At 38.9% G+C, this 19074-nt stretch overlaps 1 protein-coding gene across 1 annotated transcript in view; it reads left to right on the top strand.

The window, feature by feature from the left end:
• LOC147604143 (uncharacterized) overlaps positions 1-2356 on the top strand; it is an 81441-nt gene extending 79085 nt beyond the window's left edge. Inside the window, exon 3 of the mRNA XM_086795297.1 lies at positions 2061-2356. Coding sequence (XP_086651423.1) covers positions 2061-2356 — 296 coding nt within the window. The remainder of the gene's footprint in view (positions 1-2060) is intronic.
• Positions 2357-19074: the final 16718 nt, after the last annotated feature.

The following is a 19074-nucleotide window of genomic DNA, read 5'->3' as shown; positions in this document are numbered from 1 at the left end:
ATCACGATGCCTGCAGCAACAAGGAAAGGAGTAGTCGATGGGCGCCTGGGCAAGAAAAGGAGTAGTCACGGCTATCCTGTTGTCGGCGAGTTGAATCTCCTTCTTGCCAAGTTGTTTTCCTTACTCCATTTTCCTCAAATGAGATTCATCAAAGACATGCATTAAGTCTCATTAATGCATACATTGGTATTGTGTTGTACACTAATCTTCATTAATCTTCAAGATTACATTACAGCTTTTGGAAGTCACATTACTTGTTAATTGGTGCATGCTACTATGCTTGTTCTACATCAATTACACAGGCATTAAGATTAGGGGTTTTTTCATGAAGGTTCAAATTCTTCATTCTCTTAATCATGGATTAACTTCTTTAATGAGCCATTAATCTAAATGATCTTAGAAATTGTGTTTACATACTGTCTTTGGAAGTGGATGCATTTCTTGAGATATTTCAAGCATTGAATCATGATTTGGGTGATCATCATGGCCATTAATCTGTATCCTCAATAGCCATTAATGTTCCATTAAGACAAGATTTTGAATCATTTGATCTCATGCATTCATTCTTGCATATTTGGGGCATGTCTTTAAAAGTTGGGGTTTACCTTCATCCCTTTCATCAACTGTAGCCCCAATCAAGCTTAATGAGCATAAATGCATGACTTTCTGTCATTCATTTGGTCAAAGACACAAGTTATTCATCATATTGAGCATGCATTTGATCTTGAGTTGCACAATTGGTTTTGAGGGATCGGCCATATCATTTGGGGATTATACAAGGAAATGTTTAAAGTTGTATATTGGAATACATCCTTTTGAAGCTCACCTTTACAAGTCTTGCTTATCGGAATTAAAATCTTGTATTGATATGCATTGTGTTGTCATGCAATTATTAGTGCCTATGTTATAAGTGGACTCTCACATACGTGATTGCAAGCTCATAGTTGTATGCAAATCTGAATTTTAAAAAGGCTTATAGAATCTAGTATGTTGAGAGGGTACCTTGACAATAAGGAGAAAAGGCCAAGAAGAGTGCGTCTTGAACTTTTTGTGCCTTGAGTGCCATGGAAAAGTGGTGCAAAAAGGGATTAGCTATTTGGTGGGAAAGACATGGCCCAAACCCTTGAAGAACTTGGATGGGATATCAGCAAGCTTTGATGCATTTCATCAACCTCCAAGTGTTGTCAATTGATGTATTTTGATGTGGCAAAGTTTTGATAAACAATGGGCATAGCATTGTAATTGAAATTCACTTGAGTTTACATTGAGATTTTGTTACAAATACAAAGGAGATGCCATAAATTTTTTTGCAAAAAGCACATATGCATGGCACTTGGGGTTGGTTTTGGATGCTCAAGGATGTAATTGATGTGGTGCATGCTTTTGAATGGGTCTGAGGCATTGCCAATGCAAAGGGAAGGAGTGGATAGCAAATGGAGATAATTTTGATAATTTTTTGCTGCGATGTTAAACCCTAATTCGGTCCAAAAGGGTTGGGGATTTTTTCAAGTGGTTTACATAGCTTTATTCTCCTCTCCAAGGGCTACATTCGGAGCCCTCGAGTGCTTCATTTCCGACACCGTTTGCATCTCCAATCAGAAAGTCTCACCGCCGCAAGGCAAAGGTGGTACCTAATCAAAACAGCAAATTAAATTTGATATTTGAGCATGTGGCTGCGTTGTACATGCCATTAGCTTCCCGAAAAACTAAAGATCTCTTGATTTTGGCAACGTTGACTTGGTCAAACATCAATAGTTGACTAATCGAAGGGATAAAAATAGAGGAATGATTTTAGTCAAACTTGGTCAAAGTGTTGGCATGGATGTGTAGCGCTTGCTTTAAGCATTCTATCAAGCTAAAGATATTCAAAATTGGATTCTTTTTTATCAAGATTTGGTCACTTTTGTATTAATGTTGACTTTTCAAAAAAAGTAAAAACAAAGAATAGTATAGGGTTGACCAAGCCAAAGGCAACTACATAAGTGGATAGATCATTCGATCACCTCTCTCTATAGAGTCTAAGAACATGTAATTTGGAGTTTGAGAACCCATCCAACCAGAAATCCGAGGTATAATTCTTAGAAAGCCATGGGTGACTGACGAAGAGGATGTTAGTTACTGTGGAGAGGAAGATGGCTATAGCACTGACAATGGCTATAGAATCAACATCAACAATGGTGATAGCTTGGACACCAACAATGGGATTTACACCAATGAAGAAGAAGGGTACATTGAGAATTATACGTTCAATGAGGGGAGTCATAGCCTCGAAGATCCCACATACATAGGGGGTGACTCGAAAGAGGTGGTCTACGCTTATGATTCTCAAGGATATTGGGATGGTGTGGAGTCATAGCCTCGAATATCCCACATACATAGGGGGTGACTCGAAAGAGGTGGTCTTCCATCCATGTGTGTTTTTACATGTATACCTAAGGTTTCGAGGATGAAAACTCTTGGGTGGGGATGGTTTGTAACAAAGTGAAAGGGAATTTAGTCAGTTTGGGCCCAAGGCCAAGGGATGAAAGGGATGCAAAAGGGCCCAAGGGTTAGGACTAGGGTTGGGCATGCCCATGGACATTAATAAATGTAGTGTAAAAAGGTGATCTATTATATAAGTGAATATGGGCCCTAATCTCTTATGAACCTTGATAATTATTTTCCTAATGGAAATTACCCTTTCTTTTCCTAACCATAGGCTAATCTCTTTCATCTTTGTTAATATTTGCTTAATCCATGTTTTCCTAGGCTAATCTCTTTCATCTTTGTTAATATTTGCTTAATCCATGTTTTCCTAGGCTAATCTAGTTCAATGGTGGCTAGTTACTTTCTTTTAGCAAGTTTTGGACCAATGTCTTCTTACAGAAGACTGGGAGTATGGCGCAATGATAGAAACCCTTGTGGATTTGGGCACAGCTCAAATCTATGATGTTAGTTGGGAAGAGATTGTTCAATCAATATTTGGGGACACAACGGAGGAGGAATGCTTGCAGGCATCTACGATTGCATATATAGGAGCATCAAACATGGAAGGATCCAAAGACCTATAATGTAAGTTAGGACATCCAAAGAAAGAGCACCCATAATGAGAGAAATGGTAACACCCCTTGTGAGCCCGCCGGTGGATCCTACTTTTGTAGTATCACCCAGCTATACCATTGATCCACCTACATCTTCTATCCCACAAGGCCATGTAGGGACTCAAGAGCACACTAGCACGAGCTTCATATTCTTAGATCCTAGAGTTGTCCCTACCCAAGACACTGCTAGCATACTACCTTATCAAGTGGTAACTAACTCATCATTATTACCTCTAAGCCACAAGCCCACCACCATGGTAGAAGCCGCCCCCACTTTCCATTGAGTCCTCCCTGCATGCCTGGAACATCTACTATGGCCATTTTGAGGGGATCATCAACTTCACATCCACCATTCGCCACACATCTCATTCTAGGACATGTATGACACATCTATTTTCTAGAGTGAGTGTGCTACCTAACTCCTAATGTGAGATTGAATTCACTTAATGCCCACATGATTGCACCACCCATTGGGGTGGCACCAGTAGGACACATGCCTTATGTTGCGCATCCAGATCCACTTAGACTAATGTATCCTTATGCAGTGCTATGTGTTGCAATCGCACCTGGTTGTTGCACCTGTCATGCCAGCACCATCTCCGCCCATAGATTGAGTTGCTTTTACACAAGCCCTGGGAAGAGCAGTAGCTAAGAGAGAATAGTAGATGTTATGATAGATGGGGGTCAACATGGAAAGGATGCCAAAATAGCCAAACTAACTCATAGATTCACTAGAGATGGTGATCGTAGGAGACATCTAGAGGTATTTGATCAAGTGTGTGAGGCCCTAGATGAGGTTGCCACCAAGACCAATGCCTTTAGTCTAGCATTAGACGGTAAGACTGGGGATTGGTACATAACTCTCAGGATTTAGGAATGCTTGAACTTCACCGATCTTAGGAGATTGTTCTTGAAGAAATTTGTGCATAAAGGAGTCTTATGGGGTGTAGCTTCATCGCTACACAAAGTAGAGAGAAGAAGAAGAGTCGGTATGAGATTTCATTCACCTGCTCAAGCATTTGAACTCTCATTGCCTTCCGCATGAACACTATTTGAATAATTAATTGCTTGATAGATTCATTCATGGGCTTAAACATGAAGCAATCTATAATGGCTTAGTCATTAGAGGGATCAATACATGGGATGAAGTCATAATAAACGGTATCCAATTAGAAGATGATCTAGTGGGGTTCAAGGGAGCCAAAGCATCGGATTCTAAATCTGTTGCTTTTGGAGTCATGGGACATAGAACTTCTACTTTCAAACCCATTGCTAAAGGTAGCACTTTAGCGGAGATTAATTTCACAGACTTCATGAAAGCACTCCAAGAGGGGATGAAGGCAAATAAAGCTCTTGAAAATGAACATATGTACCTAAGGAGAAAGCTTTAATGGTGGCTCAATTTTTTGATAAGGGCATTCTACCAATGAGTGTCCAGTCCTAAGAAAAGGGCAGGCTATAATGGGAATTGCACTTTAGACATCAACAACTCTATTGTCAAGAGAATGCCTCTCCAATCCTATCATTGTCAGGGACCACACTGAGTCTCTGAGTGTCCCATCAGAATCACCCAAGCTGCATCTTTTTGTATGCCACGTGCAACTTGTAATTGTTGTGGCATAGATCATTGGATCAAAGACTAGCCCACCAATGAAAGTTGTAGTTGTAAATTAGTAGAATAGTCCTACCATCACACCTCTCAACATCAGAATCACCCAAGCTGCTATCGTTATCAGAATTGTTGTGGCATAGATCATTGGATCAAAGACTACCCCACCAATGAAAGTTATAGTTGTAAATTAGTAGAATAGTCCTACCATCACACCTGTCAACATCATTGGAGTGGGTGGTCAAACTCAAAGATCAATTTTGAGAAACCCTAACCCACCTATGAATGCATAATGAGACTCACAGCTCAAAACACTCCTGTTGTGGGTGGAAAATAAAATAAAAAACTAGGCTGCTTCAATAGAAGGATCCAAAAAGAAGAGGGTCCATAAAGGAAAGAAATTCATAAAAGATGGCAAAGTTGAGAAAACAAAATAGGTGAACTTGGGAACACTTGAGGAACCAATCTACATGAATGATATTGTGATGAGGATTCACACACACACTAGTTCTAAGCAAACCAAAGACACTCAAACAAAAACCAAGGAGACCAAAAAGAAAAGGATGCAAGCCATCAAGAAACTAAACAAAGAGAAACTTGGTTCATACGCTAACCCTGTAAAAGAATTTGAACAACTTCATGAGCTCAGAGATATGGTCACACATACTCAAGAGTTAGAACCAAGGCCAAAATAATAAACATATCTGACACTATTCATCCAAACAACTTAAAGCCTCTCTCACCTGTAACCCACAAACCATTGGATATACCTAGTGTCATCCTTGAGAGGTCAATGAGAACTCCCTTGCCCTAAGCATGGATTCTGTACTCTTTAGGAGAATGTTTGAGTATGAGAACCCTGAACCCATTCAAGAGGTGGAGATTCCAATCCCACCATCACCCTCATATGGTAGAGAGGTGACAGGTACTCCATTAAACATCCCTAAGTTGATGGATTTCATGGCTTCAAAAAATGAGACCACAATCAGAGCACATTTGTGTGGAGACCCTGAAATCTTTGCTGCATTGAAATCTCTTCTTAATAGGAAACTTAATGTTGGCCTACCACCCTTTACAGACATGCATAAACAACATCCTTCCTATGAGACTATACTAGAGTGGGACAACACCAAGTCCGTGGTTAAAATACCATTGAACAAACTGGGACAATACTTTGAGAGTGATGAGACTAATGTAACCCTCTCTACCATCATTGCCAAGGGAATCACATTAAGGGGGGTCCTAGATGGTGGTGTGCGAGTGAGTTTAATCATCAAGAAGTTTTGGGAAAAGATGGGTAAACCTCATCTTGAAGTGTCTAACATTGTTTTCAAGATGGGTAAACCTCATCTTGAAGTGTCTAACATTGTTTTCAAGATGGCAGATATAGAACAATTGCCAAACCTATTGAGATATTATGCGATCTCACAATCAAGGTGTTGAAACATCAAGTGAAGCGTACCTTCATCCATATGATGGATTTCTCTAAAAAACCTGGCTCTTGTGAGAAGATCCTAGGAAGACCGTTTATGTGTGAAGCTCAAATGGTCCATGATTGGGTAAGGAACCAAGCCTACTTGCAGTTCGATGATTCAATCCTTAGAGTTGACCTTGTGAGACTGTTGGCAATCACAGGTCCAACCATGGAGCTATGGAGGATGGAATTTCTCCATGGTTGAGGAGGAAGAAGAAGAGAGAAAAGAGATAGCAAGTTGGGCACAACACAAGGTGATTGTATTATGAGTGAAAATGAGATATGAGATATGAATGAACCACCAAGAACAATACCCCTTTATAGGCATTAAACCCTATCTTTTGGCCCTAACTAAGAGGTTGTTCACACCTAGAGTGTTCACAGTAAGTTGGCTATAAACCTAATGACTGGATGCCCATATCCCCAATGTCACATGATATTTTTGTGTATTTCTAGCACCCTCCCTCAACAAAATATCCATGGCTACTATGACACCAATGCTAGTGCTAGTTACTGCTGCTTACAAAGTTGTTTATGATGACCATTGTGAGACCCCTCTGCCCCCTCCGCGCACCGGATTCCCGGTTGGTAGTAGCAGCAGAAGTAGCTTCCTCTTGCATGGGGCAGGGTTTCCCACTCGGGGCCTCGCCCTCGAATGTCCGGGCACGAGACTAATCTGGTGGTTATTCCGAAACGAAAACTGGGAAAATTTTCCTTGCCCGAAAAATGGGAATGATTCCACTTTTTTTATTTTCTTAACGAATTTTCTAACGGGGTCAAGAGGCTAAACTATCCTTCATCTGATTAAACCAGATAGAAGAAGGAAAACTATTACAGACTTAACTTGAAGAAGTCAACGCTTTTTTCCTAATCGTAATTAGGCACAGCCGTTGATCTAATCATTTGAGAAGTCTTTAGGTTATTATTTAACTACTCTAGTTCTAAGAGTATTCCTATTATTGAATTTCATTATTAAAACTCCACTGATTCCAGCCTAACCCCATTTGGCCATGGGTTAGCCACCAACCAACCAACCCCACTGGAATCGGTAGAACCAGACAATTACTCACCCACCCATAATTGAATGCCTTTCTTAACTTTTGCTTTCGAATATAGATATGCACACACTCCTCTTTAAAACTTTAACTTATAAAACAATCCATTGACCAACAATTATTGGTTACAGATGTCATAACTCAAAATTTCCATCTAGTCCTCCCTTGTTTCTTAAAAAAAATAGTATCACTCTCTGGACTCTCCGTTGAGGCAACGAGATCTAGTAATAGATTACAATAATCATTTGTCCATCATACAATCTTCCATGACATACGCATGGGTGTCCTAGGCAGCGCGAGCCCGTGCATCACCTAGTTTAGAATCCTCCAAGATCCTCTATACTGGCACTTCACTCTGGGACCGCTTTGTCGGCCTCGTCCATCGTACTAGAAGCACACCATTTTAACTGTACCGAGGCTGGTCAAGACCTAGGCAGGCTCTGTCGCGTGAGCTGTCCTTTGAACACTCCCCGCCAGCTGTTGCAATCGAACTTCCCTTAGAAAAACATATACCAAATGCTCCCTCTAGCATTCTGGCGTAAGACAGTTCTTTAAGAAAACAAGGTTTCTATGCAAGTTTTCAGTTTGATTTTCATTTGAATACAAGGAGTATTTCTTGAATCAGTATCCCCAAAACTTCTTGATCGTAATTTTGAATTTCATAATAGAATTCCTCGAATTCTGTGACCTTGATCCACGGATTAATTCAAAGGGTCTCAAACATAGTTTCAGATTTGGCGAGAGATTTGAGTGTATTTTCCTGAACTGATCGCATCTTCTTTCCTGAAAACTGACGAAAGAGTTTGGTCTTGGTCATAGTCTGATTCAAGGTTCGAGTTTGATAAGATTTTTCTTGAACTATCTTTCTCAAAAAGGGGTGATATTTCAGTTACTATTTTACTGAATTTCTTTCTTTGAATATTCACTTAACTGATTTCTAAATTAGTTACGAATTTCAATGAGAAATAAATTAATTATTTATTTGAATATTTTGATCTCGATAGATTTCTTGAATTTTCTTTTTACAATCCGTAAGATTATAAAACGATAGAAATTCTCTCTTAGAGTATTTACTTATTCATTTATCAAATACTCATAGAAATTAAACATAGAATTAAAGAGAATTCTAATTTTGATATTAAAATTCTTTATGCATCTATTTATGCATGAAAATCAACTTCAATGGGAATAACACTTTTAAAATAAAAAGAATTTCTTTATGCATCTATTTATGCATAAAATCAATTTTAATAAGAATAACACTTTTGTAATAAAAATTCCCATTATGCGTCTTTCTATGCATAGAAATTAAATTCAATGAAAATAACACTTTTATAATTAAAAAATTTCCATTATGCATCTTTCTATGCATAGAAATTAAATTCAATGAAAATAACACTCTTATAAAAAAAATTCCATTATGCATCTTTCTATGCATAGAAATTAAATTCAATGAAAATAACACTCTTATAATAAAAAAATTTCCATTATGCATCTTTCTATGCATAGAAATTAAATTCAATGAAAATAACACTCTTATAATAAAAAAATTTCCATTATGCATCTTTCTATGCATAGAAATTAAATTCAATGAAAATAACACTTTTATAATAAAAATTTTCCATTATGCATCTTTCTATGCATAGAAATTAATTTCAATAATTAATATCAGTGATATCCATGCATATTCATAGGTGAATATGTACATGGAGTAAATTAGAATATTTCTTTTAGAATGCACAAATGGTGGGAATTATTCTTTTGGAATAACATAAAAATAAACTTTCTTTTCCATAAAATTTGGGAAAATTTTACCATAACCTCCTTTGTATGGCTGACCATTTCTCATTTTTATCATTCTAATTTCAACTTAAATTAACCCAATCTAGATGTAAAGAACTCTAATCTACATAATTTTCAATTTCCAAGAGAGTAGACAATAAGAAAAGTTTAATTAATCTTTTTGTTAAACATTCTAGGTTAAAGAAAAGATGAATTTTAGAGAAGAGAAGGGGGTGGCCTTTTCATCAAGGCATAGCATCAGAATTTACTTTAATCAACTATAAAAAACAAGAAAATCAGAAAACCATAGATTTGAAATTAAAAAGTAGAAACTTTAGCTTACATGGAGTTTGTAAGCTTTCCTTTGGCTTGAGGGATTGAGGGTTCTACTCTTGTTTGGATCAAGAGTGGCCACCAATTACTTTGGAGAGGATTATGTCAAAAACAATTGAATTATCAAGAGAATTCAATGTAAATGGCTCTGGGTAGGAGTAGAGTAACACTACATAAACACTATTAAGATTTTACAAAGGAAGAGGCTTCTATTTATAGGAAAAAGTGAGCCTCAAACCAATCAAATTGATTCTAGAATTTTCCAGATCAGTTTGGTCAATTTTTGACCATTTTTGGGTCAGTTCAGCTTACTTTTTGGAACCAGACTTGAAATAGGAGTGAGGAAAGATGAAATATCTCATTTAATAGATTTAAAATTAGGGAGTAATGATGAGAAAAAAGGTGCCTCCTTCATGAGGGGGAATCCCCACTCTGAGGTGTCAAAAATTTAGTTTTTTAATGTTTCCTTTGGTCCTTAGTCCACCACTCTTCATCTTATGTGAGCATTTACTCATTTTTGGGGGGGTTTTCTTTATTTCTTCAATTTATCTCCTTCCTACATTTGGATTAATCTTATTGGTTCCTCAAAACCTTAATCCAAAATTTTCAAAAAAATCTGGACCCTTAGGCTAAGGTTTTTTGAGCATATTATAATTTATTTCTAATGCACCTTAGGAATTTTTTAAACTTCTGTTTCGGGGGAATTTATTTTAATAAGAAAGGATATTTTTCCATCCAGAGATATCTAAAAATTGAATTATCTCTCACTAGAATATTTTCTCTCTCTAGGCCAAAATAGGTAGAAACAAGATCTTTTATTATTCTGAAAAGGGGATTGATTATAGGGGAAGAAACTGGACATCTTGAGGGCCTGGGGAGGAATCTTACATCCTCTCCCACTTGAAAAGCGAGATGTCCTCATCTTGCAAATTGGGGGTAATCCTGCATCAGGTCGGCTTCTTTCTCCCAGGTGGCATCTTCAAAAGGATAGAACTTCCATTTGACTAATAATTCTCTTAGAATTCCGTTCCTGAGAACCTTCTCTCGAACATCAAGTATTTCTTTAGGTTGGAGTTCCATCGGCCCTTGGATTGAAGAAGTTAAGAGTTCATCTCATTAAGCACATGATTCGGGCTCGGTACATATTTCTTAAGTAGGTTGACATGAAATACATTATATACTTTGAGATGAGGAGGCAAAAGAAGTTCATAGGTAGAGTTCATCTCATTAAGCACATGATTCGGGCTCGGTACATACTTCTTAAGTAGGTTGACATGAAATACATTATATACTTTGAGATGAGGAGGCAAAAGAAGTTCATAGGCTAAGTCAACTACTTTCTTTGTAATTAGATATGGCCCACAGTATCTGTGGGATAACTTCTTGTACTTTCCAAGAGATAGAGAACTTCCTTTGGGGCGTACTCAAATGAAGACCATATCTGCTTCTTTGAATTTTTTGTCTGATCTCTTCTTATCTGCATACTGCTTCTGTCTATCCTGGGCAGCTTTTATATCTTTGCGGATTGACTGCATCTGCTACTCCATGTCGTCAAGCATCTGTCTGGACATCTTGACCCTTATCAATGGGTCGGACCAAGTTAATGGTGTTAGGCAGTCTTGTCCATACAGAGCTTTGAAAGGGCTCATCCCGATACTTTAGTGATAAGAGGCATTATAGGCGAACTCGACTAGGTGCAGATAGCTTAGCCACTTCTTGGGTTTCCTGCCACCACAGCATGACCGAAGTATATCTTTGATTACTTGGTTCACCCTTTCTGTTTGACCATCGGTCTCGAGGTTGTAAGCTGTGCTGAGATCCAAGAAAGTTCCTACTGCTTCGAAAAATGCAGTCCAGAATCTTGACGTCAACTTGGGATCTCGATCACTTACTATTCTCCTGGTGGGTAGGCCATGCAATCTGAAGATTTCCTTGAGGAACACTCTGGCCACATCCACTACAGTGTATTGGAATCAGATAGGCAACTTTGGTTAGTCTGTCAACTACCACGAAGATGGAGTTGTAACCTGATTGCATTGAAGGTAGTCCAGTAATAAAATTCATACTGATACATTCCCACTTCATTTGGGGGATGTCTAATGGATGTAACTTCCCAGGCATTTTTACTCTCTCGGCTTTGACTTTTTGACATATCAGGCATTGACGTACATGGTTAAGTACATCCTTTTTTAGTCTAGGCCAAAAGAAGCTTTTCTTTATAGACATGTAGGTCTTGATGAAACCTGGATGTCCTCCTATAAGGCTATCATGGGCTTCATTCAAACCCTTAGTTCCCTCATCATTGGGAATGCATAGCCTGCTATTGTAATATATAATTCCTTCATCCAGGTTGTACTCTTGAACTCAGTTCAACTCTTGAGGAGTTTTGCTTTCCTACATAAGTAGGGTAGCAATAGGGCCAAAGAATCTATCCTGCATGATCTTCTCTCTTGCTTTATTAATCAATGGATTTGACACCACTGTGATTGCAAGCAAGGATGCTTTTCTGCTGAGGCACCTGCTACCACATTTTCTTTGCTAGGGCGGTACTTGATTTCAAAATCAAATTCTTGCAAGGTTTGCATCCACCTTCTTTGGTCATGTTGAGATCCTTTTGAGTGAAGATCCACTTTAAGCTCTGATGATATGTCATCAAAGTGAATCTTTGACCCAGTAGGTAATGTCTCCACAACTTCAAGGCATATACTACTGCTGAAAGTAGCTCCAGGTCATGGACAGCATAATTTCTCTCATGTGTTCTGAGTTTTCGCGATTCATAGGCCACTGCATGACCTTCCTGCATGAGCGCACCTCCTAGGGCAAAACCATTGTGGCATCAGTTATTACTACCTCAAAGGGTAAAGAGAAATCTGGCAACTTCAGAACGAGATTGGTTACCAAGGCAGTCTTCAGCTTATCAAAAGTGCTCTGACACCTAGCAGACCATTGAAACGGGATATTCTTCTTGTGAGAAGATTAGTCAGGGGGGAAGCTATGAGAGCATACTTAGGTATAAAAATTCTATACCAACCAGTTAATCCCAAGAATCCTCTGACTTCTTTCACTGTCTTTGGTTCAGGCCAATCTATGACTGCTTGGACTTTTACGAAATCTGGAGAAATTCTATCTTTGGATACCAGGAAGCCCAAGTATTCAACATGGTCAGCAGAGAAAGTGCATTTGCTCTTTTTGCAAAGAGTTGGTGCTTCCTTAGAATCTCAAGAACTTTTCAAACTTGAGCTTCATGGTCAGCTGCATTCTTTGAGTAAATCAGAATATCATCAAAGAAAACAAGAACAAAATCATCCAAGTATTCTCTGAGAATGTCGTGCATTAGGCGATTGAATGTAGCTGGGGCATTTGTCAATCCAAACGGTAAATTCATAGTGTCCATATCAAGTATTGATGGCTGTCTTCGGGATATCTTGCTCATTAATCTTGATTTGGTAATACCCTGATTTGAGATCTATCTTTGTGAAGATCTGGGCTCCACTTAGCCTGTCCAGAAGCTCATCAATTCTGGGGATAGGATACTTATTCTTAACTGTCAGCTGATTTGAGATCACTGTAATCCACACAGAGTCTTAGCGTTCCATCCTTCTTTTTCTGAAAGAGAACTGGCGCTCCCCAAGGTGAAACACTGGGTCTTACAAACCCTTGTTCTAACAGCTACCTAAGCTGTTCCTTGAGTTCAATGGCTTCAAGGACTGGCATTTTGTACGTGCGTTGGGCTACGGCTGAGCTCCGAGGGTCAATTCTATCACATGATCTACTTCCCGAATCAGAGGCATCTCAGTTAGCTCTGCTGGGAAAAAATCATCATACTCACTTAACCATTCTGGTTCTTTAGCCTTTAACTTTGTGTCTACTGGATTCATTTTGACAGCATAAATGAGCTTCTTCTTTCTAAGTCCTTTCGAAACCTAGAAGCTTTTACTAATTGCAGATCTGGGGATCTGGGAACTCCAGTTCCTTGAACTTTGTTCCCATGAAGGTCATGGAAGGAAATGGTTCCATTGTGACAGTGAATGTCAGCTTGATTTTTGTGGGGCCAATCCATTCCAAGGATTCCGTCAAAAACTCCCAAAGATAAGACTCTGAACTTGCAGTCAGTTACATTCCCATCTAGATTAAACTGAATACGATCTGTTTCATGGTGGTGAGTGAAAAGAATTTTTCCACTGGCCAATTCAACTTGCATAGGTTTCCCTGATTTCTTTTCTAAGACTAGCTTACGCAAGCATCCTGGGGAAATAAATGAATGAGTACTGCCTGAATTAATCAAAAGCTTAAATGACTTACCCTTATACTCCGCTGGAGTGTATGGATGATAGAGAATTGACGCTTTGGCCCTTGGTTTTCAATTGCAGCATAAATCTAACCTCTTTCCTCTTCCACTACTTCTGCTATCGTAAACTGCTCTGGCTACTGCAGATTGGGGCGGAACTCTTTCTCTTTGGTTACCCCAGTTCTGGGAGGGAGTTCTGAGATTACTCTAAACAGAGGCAGATGGCTAAGCTGGATTCCTCCTGAGATTGCCCTGATTTTGACGAGATGATTGATTGATACAAAGGGGCTAGTCTCTGCACTCTGGGTCCTTGACTTCCCTGTCCTCTTAACATGGCAAGAGTCGGGCAGTCTTTAAGCTGGTGACCAAAACCTTGACATCCAAAACACCTGTTCTCACTTCTAAGCTCATCCCTCTGAATCCTTGAGAAAGGTGGGGCTCTTGAGAAAGTGTTCTGAGGGAAGGGTCTTCCTTCACTTCTGAATCTCCCAGAACCTTGATTTTGAATGGGGCCTTGTTGCCTCTTTGGGGGTGGAAAGTTTGAAGCACTTCTCGAGGTTTGGAATCTTTTAAAGTTTGAGGGGGTAGGCTTTGGCAGGACCTTAACAACAAATGCCTTGGCAAAGTCCTTTGCCATTATGACAGCTTTTGCCACCATTGAGATTGGTTTGGCATTTTTCACTGAAGTGCCCAATGGCTCGTTCATCCCTCGAATGAATCTGGCCCCATCAGCTGCTCTTCATCCAAAAGTGGAGAATATTTGAGGAAAAGAAAAAATGCCTGATGGTATTCTTCAATTGTCCGGCTATCCTGCTTCAATTCCAGGAATTTATTCATTTTGGTTTCCAGGAAGCCCGGAGGACAGAACCTCTTCTTGAGGTAAGCCTTAAGATCTGACCAGGTCTGGGTATTTCGGTCGAGACGGTTTGTCTCGCAATGGTTCCTCCATGCTACCCTGGTCGTTTCCACAATTTTCAATCTGGCGAGAGCCATCTTGCTCCTCTCATTATAACCGGTTACATCAAAATATTCTTCCATTGTCTCGATCCATTTTTCCACTACTTCTCCTAACTGTTCTCCTTCACCCTTGAAGGGACCAGGTTGGGATCGATGCGGGGCTTTACGAACGCCCGGATCTAACTCTTCATCATCGGTAAGAGGATCCGGCTGCCTAGCATGGGCCGCGCGCCTCATGATTATGACAAAATGAGATTTTTGTCAACTTAACTTGGTCATCAGATTTATGACTATTTAATTTTTGAGATTTATTTCTTAAACAATAAATATTCCATCATAATTTTTGAAAACAAGATTCACTCTAATAATTTTGCTAACCAATATTCACAACCACAAAATCAATTTGGAATCTTTTGCAAAACATCATTTATTATCAAGAGTTTTTGATATATACATAGAGCGTCTCGGCTCCAAAAGTCATTGCCTCAATCGCGTACGCATAAAAGGCGATACTGCGATGGGGACATGCTATGATATACACGATTCATCATTGATAATGGTGTTGTAATTCTACTCCTAGGAATAAAGCGGCTTAGAAGTCTAAAAATACGACAAGAATTTCTAAAACTCTGGGGTGAATGATTATAGAGTTAGACATAATGAATAACTCCTAGCCTTATCAAGACCATGTCTAGCGAGATATTCTGTCTAAGTCTTTGATGCTGATTGGTATTGACATTAATAGTTTGCCCTCTGGAGAACCACATATGCTGACGTTGCTCTACTGGATCAGAAAAGTATAGAACCTCAAAATGACGAGCGAGCCTCACTCTGCTTTCTCGGGTTGTAGCAGAGTTGATGAGATTTTTGAAGGCAAAGGCGATCATATCTTGACTCTGGGAAAGTCCAGGAATGCTAGATAGATTTGGGGTATCCATCTAAAAATCTGGTTCAATTTATGAGTTTTCACTTTATGAATTCATTTCAAACATAATCTTAGCATGTAAAAACACTATTTCCCAGATTTTCTTTACAAGTTTAGGCAATTTCTACTGCTGTTTCATAAGTTTACAACAGCGCTCTGATACTACCAGCTGTGAGACCCCTCTGTCCCCTTCGCACACCGGATTCTTGGTTGGTAGCAACGGAAGAGCTTCCTCTTGCGCGGGGTAGGGTTTCCCACTCGGGGCCTCACCCTCGAATGTCCGGGCACGAGACTAATCTGGTGGTCATTCCGAAACTGAAACCGAAACCGAAAAATTTTTCCTTGCCCAAAAAACAGGGACGATTTCACCTTTTTGATTTTCTTAACGAATTTTCTAATGGGGTCAAGAGGCTAAACTATCCTTCACCTGATTAAACCAGATAGAAGGAAAACTATTACAGACTTAACTTGAAGAAATCAATGCTTTTTTCCTAACCGCAGTCAGGCACAGTCGTTGATCTAATCATTTAAGAAGTCTTCAGGTCATTATTTAACTACTCGAGTTCTAAGCATATTCCTATTATTCAATTTCATTATTAAAACTCCACTGATTCCAGCCTAACCCTATCTGGCCCATGGGTTATTAGCCACCACCCAACCACTGGAATCGGTAGAACCAGACAATTACTCACCCACCCATAATTGAATGTCTTTCTTAACTTTTGCTTTCGAATACAGATATGCACATACTCCTCTTTAAAACTTTAACTTATAAATTAATCCATTGACCAATAGTTATTGGTTACAGATGTCATAACTCAAAATTTCCATCCAGTCCCTTGTTTCTCAAAAAAAAAGTATCACTCTGGACTCTCCGTTGAGACCAGCTGGTCAACAACGAGATCCAGTAACAGATTACAATAATCATTTGTCCATCATACAATCTTCCACGACATACGCATGGGTGTCCTAGGCACTGCGAGCCCGTGCATCACCTGGTCAGAACCCTCTAGGATTCTCCTTAGGTGTCCTGGCACTTCACTCAGGGATCGCTTCGTCGGCTCTCGTCCATCGTACCGGAAGTGCACCATTTTAACCGTATTGAGGTTGGTTAAGACCTGGGTAGGCTTTGCCATGTGAGCTATCCTTTGAAAACTCCCTGCCAGCTGTTGCAACCGAACTTCCCTTAGAAAAACACATACCAAATGCTCCCTCTAGCATTCTGGCGCATTCTGGTGTAAGATAGTCCTTTAAGAAAATAGGGTTTCTATGCAAGTTTTCAGTTTGATTTTCATTTGAATACAAGGAGTATTTCTTGAATCAGTATTCCCACTTATATAGAGTTATGCCATTTGGCTTGAAAATGCACTAGCCACATTCCAATGGCTTATGAACAATGCCTTTATTAAAGATTTTCCAAGGATGTTCTTAAAGATTTATTAGACCATTTGTGCATTCATTCATCATGGAAAGAGCACTTACCTTGCTTACATAAGGTATTTGAATGATGCAGACTTTATCGAATATCGTTAAACCCTTACAAAAGCCAAATTTGGGTGAAGCACGGAGTTGTTCTTGGGCATATAATGTCCAAAAATGGGATTTTCCATTGATGAGAGAAAAATCAAGGTTATACTAACAAGCTACAAGGGATTCTAGAGATTTATGGGCCATGTTGGTTACTACCTATCAGTTTATTCTTTTCTATACATATAGATAGCTTATCCTTTGTTCAAGTATTGATTATATTTATATGGACTGATGAGTGTCAAGCTTACGACATGATAAAACAAGCCTTGGCAAGTGCTTCAATTTTTTGAGCACCTAACTAGGATGTCATCTTCCATGTGTACATTGATGCCTCCAATTTTACAATTGGATGTGTCCTAGCACAGCCAAGGGAATACAAATTGGACTATCCTATTAGTTTTATAAGTCAGAACGTGGGTGAAATAAATTATATTACCACTAAGCGTGAAGGGTTAGCAATGGTTTATGTTGTAAAGAACATTTAGCATTACCTTCTTGCTAAAAAATTTGTATTTTAAGATTATCATCAAGCCTTGTTGTATCTTGTGAACAAACTATGTTCTACAAAAAGAATCACCAAGTGGTTGTTGATTCTTCTTGAATTTGACTTTATGGTGGTTGTGAGGCCTGTTAAGAAACATTTCATGGATGATCATTTATCTCGCATCCTTAATAGTGAAGCACCAATAGGAGTCAATGATGATTTACCGAATACTACACGATTCAAGGTAGAGGCTACTTCATAGTGGAGTGACAAAATCGTTAACCTTATAGCTAATGGTTTTCTCTAGAAGGAAAGGAACTAAGGAAATATTCAACAAGGGAGTTGCTAAAAGAGAACTAATCTTACCAACTTATTAGCATAACTCTTTGTAAGGATGAAATTCTTAGATATTGCCCTCAGGAGGGTGAATATCTCATGATCCTAGAACATGCACATCAGGGGGTAGCAGACAGATGTTTTACGACAAAAATCACAGGCAAGAGAATAATCCAATTAGGGTATTGGTGGCCCATACTTTTTAAGGACTGTACACTATTTGCATAAGGTTGTGATCAGTGCACCAATGTTGTGCCAAGCCATAGAATAAGGACATGATGCCATTGCATATTCTGTCAAAGTTGATCAACCTTTTAAAAAATGGGCTTAGATTTTCTTGGCCCTATTAGTCATGCTCTGGAAATGGCACACGGGCATGCTTCATCATTTTTGCCATAGATTATGTAACCAAATGGGATGAAGCAAAAGCTTCATGAAAATCAAATGCCATCGTGACTGCTAAGTCTCTCTATGAGAAGATCATTACCCACTTTGGATATCCATTTGATCTAGTGAGTGATCAAGGTAAGCATTTCATCAATGATGTTATCAAAATCTCACTAGAACATTCATGATTGTACATTGCAGGTCAACACTGTATTACCTACAGGAAAATGGCTAAGTAGAGAGCACCAACAAGGTTCTTATTTTGATATTGACAAAGACTGTTGAGGCTCGATGCACTAACTAGGAGTCTAAGCTCACAAAAGCTTTATGGGCCTATCACACATCATACAAAGCTGCAATTGGTTGCATGTCCTTTAAGATGGTGTATAGACTTGAGACAGTAATGCCTTGGGAGTTCATGATCCCCAACTTAAGAGTAGTTGTAACGAAAAATCTTGATAGTAATGAATTGGCTGATTCGTTGTTTGTTTCAAAACAACTTGAAGAGGAAATACAAATTACAATGTAAAACATGCTGACAGAGAAGGACCATAGAAAGAAGTGGTTTGACCAAAACCTCAAAGACAAAGAGATCAAGGTAGGAGATCTTGTATTTATGTATGGGTCTATAGTGGAAAGAAAAATCTCAAATAAATTGGAAAGGGACCATTTAGGGTTTGTGAAGTTACATCACAAGGTACTGTAAGTGTTGAGACTCTTGACAAAGTTGAGACTGTCGGTTTTCTTAATGGTAGTAAGTTTAAGAAATACTATGGACCTCTTAACGAAGAGTCCTTACATGCTTCTCATGGTGGCACACAAACTACCAACAAG

This window comes from Cibotium barometz, chromosome 62 (genome assembly GCF_041138505.1).
Source record: "Cibotium barometz isolate CiBa-2024 chromosome 62, ASM4113850v1, whole genome shotgun sequence".
NCBI classification, from domain to species: domain Eukaryota; kingdom Viridiplantae; phylum Streptophyta; class Polypodiopsida; order Cyatheales; family Cibotiaceae; genus Cibotium; species Cibotium barometz.
This window is presented reverse-complemented; position numbering and strand designations above follow the sequence as displayed.